This window comes from Condylura cristata, unplaced genomic scaffold, assembly GCF_000260355.1.
Source record: "Condylura cristata isolate star-nosed mole 26May11 unplaced genomic scaffold, ConCri1.0 scaffold00024, whole genome shotgun sequence".
Classification (NCBI taxonomy): Eukaryota; Metazoa; Chordata; class Mammalia; order Eulipotyphla; family Talpidae; genus Condylura; species Condylura cristata.
The window spans coordinates 8,910,799-8,917,339 of record NW_004567125.1 but is presented as its reverse complement, the minus strand read 5'-3'; the positions used below and the strand labels follow the sequence as shown (position 1 = coordinate 8,917,339).

At 42.0% G+C, this 6,541-nt stretch overlaps 1 protein-coding gene across 1 annotated transcript; it reads left to right on the top strand.

The window, feature by feature from the left end:
- Positions 1–3,358: 3,358 nt before the first annotated feature.
- On the top strand, positions 3,359–4,324 carry LOC101626739 (olfactory receptor 10J3; the record flags this gene model as incomplete). Its single annotated transcript, XM_012728900.1, is given in 1 exon segment — positions 3,359–4,324. A coding segment is annotated over 1 exon segment (966 nt), but the record flags the coding sequence as incomplete, so codon positions are not given.
- Between the last annotated feature and the right edge of the window lie 2,217 nt (positions 4,325–6,541).

The following is a 6,541-nucleotide window of genomic DNA, read 5'->3' as shown; positions in this document are numbered from 1 at the left end:
GCTGTGCTTGGTATGATTTTAGTGACCTTCAGATAAGAAAATTTATAGACAGTTTAGTAAAATAGCACTTTTTAAATGAAGTAATTTAAACTCCAGTAACTAATGGGTTTTAAATAATTTGCAAAAGGGCATCAACAAAAATCTGGGAAACATTTTTATAGCTATCAGTTACGAAATATATCTGTTACTGCAGGCAGTCACATTTCCAGAGTGGGGGATGGGCCTCTGAGACATGAGAACAGCTCCCTGGAAGAACCAAGGAGGCTACATGGTGAGTTTCACCCCCTTACCTGCTAGGATAGGGATGTGTATTTTAACATCTTCTCAGATATCGTACAGAAAGTGACACCCTATAGAAGGGGGAATCTGATCCCATACATAGAAGATTGTGACTTCTCCAAGAAGTCAATGTGGATATGCACAGGAGAGAGGAGGGCTGTAAGACTTCAAATGCCTTAAACTAGATACCATTCAAAGTGCAGCTCAAAAATTTAAGCTCCCTAAGGGCAAGGGCCATTTCTTAGTCATCTTTGTTTTCATAGCACTAGCACCATTCTGATACTTTATGACTTCTTAGCACATTGGGTAACCTAAGAAATGATTTTGTTTGAATTGAAACAAAATTTTAGTATTCACAGGCAACTAAGAAAATCAGGGGCAATTAGATAAATAAGTTCTTTTTTTTTTTTTGAGGAAAAAAATGTAAATAGTATCCTTATCCATGGTTGGGGTCAAAGGTAATCTTAAGTTTACTCAGTTGTTAACATTTATATAAAAGAAAGAAATGGTAATTAAACTTCCAAAGTCAAAGACACTACTTGACTTTGAGGATTCTATCTGTGTCCTTCCTCCTTTTTGTCTCTGATCTTCTCTTCCTCACCTATATTTTCTAAATTTTAGATGAGAATCCAACTCTTGTCAGTGCTTTTCATTTCCCCAACCCATTCTGCACCTCTTTTATTCTGATTCTTCTATTATGGTCTCCCCCAAAATGGTGGCGTCATTGAGTGTTCTAAAGCTAGTATTTGAATTTAGGACTGACAAATGGTGTCTGGAAGAAGGAAAAGAAATATTCTAGGACACAGGTGTAAGACCTTCTAGCCAAGAAAGTGAAATTGAATTATAAGATTAACCTGGATGAGCTTCAATTCAAGTGTTTAAGTGTGATGAAAACTGTGATTTATAGTGATGAGTTCCAAACTATCAATTATAACCCAGGAAAGCAATCTAGATGTCACTGAGATTGTTCCTATATATATTTGCAGGATGGACTGCTGTGATCTAAGAAAAGTAAAATGTTGGGCATCCTCAAAAAGGAGATTAGAACAAAACTGAAGAACTTAGTCTATCTAATCCACCCCATGTTGAGATTGTATAAGTAGCAGCATATGGTTCTGGTCAATCCAATTCAGGAATGATTTTAAAAGAGCTTTAAAAAGTCCATATGAGCAACTGAAAGGGAAATGATGACATTTTCAAAACCAAGGCTAGGATAATCCCAGACTTGTTTCTGAACTCTACAATGGTCCAATGAAACCCCACAGCCTTTACCCTAAAATAACTGTGACAAATGCCTCAAATACTTCAGCCCTTTTTTTACTCATGGAAACTTTATGGAATATTACTATATTCAATTTACAACATAGGTTAAATATCATGCTTAAAATGGAAAGGAATTTATATAAAAAGGCCTCATTAGCAGGATTTCTAATTAAATTCTATGCCAGCATTCAGGAGGAAGACTTGTACTAAGGTCAGTCTAAATGAGGGCAGTTAGTTAGGAGAACATGTGTCACTATGAAAGATGGCAATGGCAGTGATAAGTTGGAGAAAGCATAAGAGGCCAGGACAGAGAGAAAAGAATTGCAGGAGACATTTTTTTTTAAAGAATTATTTATGCATGGTCCTCCCTGGTGGCACAGCAGGTTAAAACACAGCACTGAGAAGCTAAAGCGATTCCTAGCTGCCCGGGAGGTGACCACATGGTGTGGCAGACCTCTCCTGACCCGCCTGCTGCTCCCCTCAGCAGTGTACTTTGTCGATCTGCCTGTTCTGTTCCCCACTCTGTCTCTGGTGAAGCCTCTCACCGCCCCTGAGCCTCTGGCCTGTACCCCAGTTCTGTATGCACAAATAAATCTTTAAAAAAATTATTTATGCATACAGAACTTGTGTACAGGCCAGAGGTGCAGAGGCAGTGAGGGGAGTCACTAGAGACAAAGTGGGGAGTTGAACAGGCAGATCAACAAAGTACACCGCTGAGGTGAGCAGTGGGCAAGACAGGAGAGGTCTGCTGCACCATGTGTATTACCTTCGGGCGGGGAATCCAACTTGCACTAAAGCAGCTGTGACTTGCTTGCAGTGCTGCATCCTAACCCTTTGCGCCACCAGGAAGGTCCCAAGAGGCATTATTTTTAAGGTAGAAAAATTAAAGGAGATAATTAGGATGATTCTCAACTTTTTGAATGGAGGTGCTGGTTATCCCTGGTGGGCTTTACCAGGAATAGATATGGGTTTAAGAGACAAGGTTAAATCTGCCCCAGCACAGACCCTAATTTGAGTTCATATGGAATCGCCTCACAATTTGGAATATGCAAAATTGAAGTAAACAAAACAAAACAAAACAGAACATCTGGCTCTTCTCTGATTAAAAGCATTTTACCTTTACTTTCCATTAGGAAAACCCTTTCCTTATTTGAAGGGAAAGCCTCCGATATATTCCATCCTCTTGCTGCTTTCTGCTAGAATTCAAGAAGATAAGGTAATACCTGCAGAGTTGTATCAACTCCTTTTTCATGATCCTAGAGGATATTTGGTATTAGGGCTACAGAAGGAATATCTAGTCTTTCACAATCACAGTGGATCTTAAGTGTGGGGCTTAGGAGAAAAAAGCAAAACCCTGGTTACTGAGGGAGTAATCATTCTACGCCCTCAGGGGCACTTGGTATGACAGTGAGTTCTGAGTGTTGACAAGACACTAGCTCATCTATCTTTTATCTTTCACCTAGGTCACTGTTCTTCTTGGCTCTTTGGCAACCTAAATCCAGAAAATTTGAGGAAGAACTAGAGAGTTGTGTTTCTTTTTTGCCTGGACTTACCTCTTCAATGGCTGGGTAATTCTTTCTACAAATCTCCTTTATTTTGTCTCTACTGTCCCTCAGATTTCTCAGATCTCTGCCCCAAAGGTAACCTTTCTACAACAAAAAAGGTAGGCAAATGTGATGACTTCAACAATTGACCAACAGCTGAATACTGATGACCTTGAAGTCCACAACCTTCCCAGAGGAAGACATACCCTGTAGAGAAGATTTTGGTCCAGCCTCCTGTTTCCGGTTGACTCACCACACCTTTCTTCCCTTTGCTTACCTGTTTTAGACCTAGATCTTCCTCATTGTCAAAGTCAAACTCCACTCTTGTGACAGAATTCCTTTTTGAAGGTTTCTCCAACTTTGGGAGGCAACACAGGCTTATCTTCTTCACTGTCTTTCTAACATTGTACTTGCTGACTCTCGCTGGCAATGTCATCATTGTGACCATCATTCGCCTAGATCGTCACCTTCATATCCCCATGTACTTTTTCCTAAGCATCCTGTCCTTCTCTGAGACCTGCTACACTGTGGCCATCATCCCCCATATGCTTGCTGGTCTCCTGAATCCCTACCAGCTGATTGCTATCCAAAGCTGTGCTGCTCAGCTCTTCTTCTATCTCACTTTTGGTATCAACAACTGTTTCCTGCTCACGGTCATGGGATATGATCGTTATGTGGCCATCTGCAACCCCCTGTGATATTCAGTCATCATGGATAAAGACACCTGTGTCCAGTTGGCGTGTGGGTCACTAGGAATTGGCCTGGGCATGGCCATCATCCAAGTAACATCTGTATTTGGCCTGCCTTTCTGCAATGCCTTTGTCATCTCCCACTTCTTCTGTGACGTGAGACCCCTGCTAAAACTGGCCTGCAGAGACACCACTGTCAATGAGATCATCACCTTTGTTGTCAGTGTCTGTGTTCTTATTCTACCCATGGGCCTGGTCTTCATCTCCTATGTCCTCATCATCTCCACCATCCTCAAGATCACCTCAGCTGAGGGCCGGAAGAAGGCCTTTGCCACCTGTGCCTCCCACCTCACTGTGGTCATCATCCACTATGGCTGTGCCTCCATCATCTACCTGAAGCCCAAGTCCCAGAGTTCCCCGGCCCAGGACAGGCTTATCTCAGTGACATATACAGTCATCACTCCCCTGCTGAACCCCGTGGTATACAGCCTGAGGAACAAGGAGGTCAAGGATGCACTGTGCAGAGCTGTGGGACGGAAGCCTCTCTGACTAATGAGGCAAGTGTGTTGCAGGTGTTTTCTTTGACTTTATAACTACATGTTCATCTTTATTGCTATTTGAACAATGTCTAAGTACAGCATCAGGAAGAATAAGTTAATGATTGTGAAACTGGAAGCTTCCACTTGAGCTAGTAGTGGTTCTCCATGCCCTACTCCAGAAGGGAGACTGGTGGCTTGGCATATGTCCAAGAATGTAGGGAAGAATGTATGCTGCCTGGGTCACCCACATCCACGTTCCCTCTCACATGTGTACCCAGCTACACACCCAAGAATGTGTTGAGACACACAGCTACTTGAAGGCTCAAAGTTCAGCAGGGTCTAAAACTGTAACAAAGGGTTTAGAAACCAACTTGGAGAAGCACTTTTTTATTGCTAAGGATGTCAGAGTAATTTGTGCAAACTTTTAAATAAGTATGTGAATAAACCCACCTGCATATGCTGTCTTTCTTGTTCTACTTTTGCTACTGGCTAGTATCCTATCAGACCTGAAGCATCTTCAAAATGGTTAGTGCACACTCTTCATTGGATAGAAGTGCTCTAACTGGGAGTAAGGGTGGAAATGTGGGAAAGAAAAATCCATCAATTACAGAGAGCCCAGAGATGCCTACACATGGTCTCAGGACACCTGGGTGGGAAAACTCCAATTGTGGAGACAAACATGTTAAAATGGCTCACCCAGAAAAAAGGAAGGAGGCTGGGAGAAGTCAGGAATAGTCCTTTTGCAGAGTAGACCCTAAACTCTTTGAAATCATGTTAAAAATGTAAGAACTTTAACCACAACTCCTGAAAATACGTCTTAATGAGCAGAAATCTGAAGCTTGACTTATATAAGAAAGTAAACTCCTAATCCTACAGAGATTAATCTTCAGAAATTTCTTCTTAAAACTTCAAACCATGTTTGAATGTTAAAAACAACATTTCATTTCTGAGAATCTCAGGTGCACACAGAAGTTCTGATACAAGGAGGGGTCCCCTTCCCCCACCTCAGCCCTCTAGCTAGAGTCTCAAACACAGCTCCCACAGTGTCCTGCTGATTCTTGGGGTTACCCTGCAAACAAGATGCCACCTGGGAGAGTCTCAGCCTGCTGGTTGCTGGGGGTAGGACCAATAAGATCTTCTAAGCAAGCTAACATGTCTCACTTTGCAAAAGGACAGAGCAGAGATAAAAGATATTTTTGCCCTTGTGTTCAGATTCCTAGAAACGATAGCACCAGTTCGTTTCTGTGAGGGTAGTAAAAAATTAATAAAAAATTGCTGCTTAGTAGTTGTGCTTAATCCCAATAATGAGCTAGTAAAGTCAGTGGCCACAAAGTTGGTAGCCACTATCATGCTGTGCTGTCTTGGGCTGACAGCTCTCCTGAGTCCTCCTCAAGGACCTACCTCTCCCAGGGCAGACGTCCTCCATGATGAGTTTATGGGGGGGATAAAGACTCCCCAACATCTCCTTTGGAGGTGGCTGGAAGTGGCTCATAGGTGACCTCCAGGTCTCACCTATGAGAGGGTTTGAGGTTTTTCTGTGACTACATCAACTTCAGCTTCTGCCTCTGCCCTCTTCGCTGCAGCTTCCACCCGCCCCACAGCTGCTGATGGTGAGATGCTCCCTCATGAACTTGTTGCCTCAATTTCTGTCCAGTGTGTTTCCTAGAGACCCCAGCTGGCAACATTTCAGGCTCCCATTTCTGAAACAGCAATTGGTGAGTGGAGAAACCAAATTTTCAGCCTTGATATTTTGTAGTGAAAGCAGAAGGTTGCTGGCGCCTATATTTTAGTTAAACAAATAATTTTATCTATTAATTGAACAATATTTACTGTAGCTCAATTTAGTTGGCAGCAATGCAGTGTTAACTCCTTGGAAATTGGTTAAAAAATAAAAATCAGAATTTTTCTTGGAATGATTTCTTTGTCTTCAAAACTCCTCTTAGAACAATTTCAATTTTCTTATAACTGGATGACCTTACCTTGCAGAGGTTTCTGACCACTCTCAGTGATATTTTTAAAAATTGCAAATAACAGGAAGGACTAAAAGTGAACATATGTCATCCAATTTTCAAAAAGGAAAAGAGTGTGGGTGTATCAGTGATAAGTACAAGTGAACTTGACAGTGATCCTGGCACATTAGTAAAGATATGTGGGGGAAATATCATGAGAATTGAAGCCCCAGATGGGGGCGGGGGCTTGGTTCCAGCTTGTGAACAGGGCAGATGAC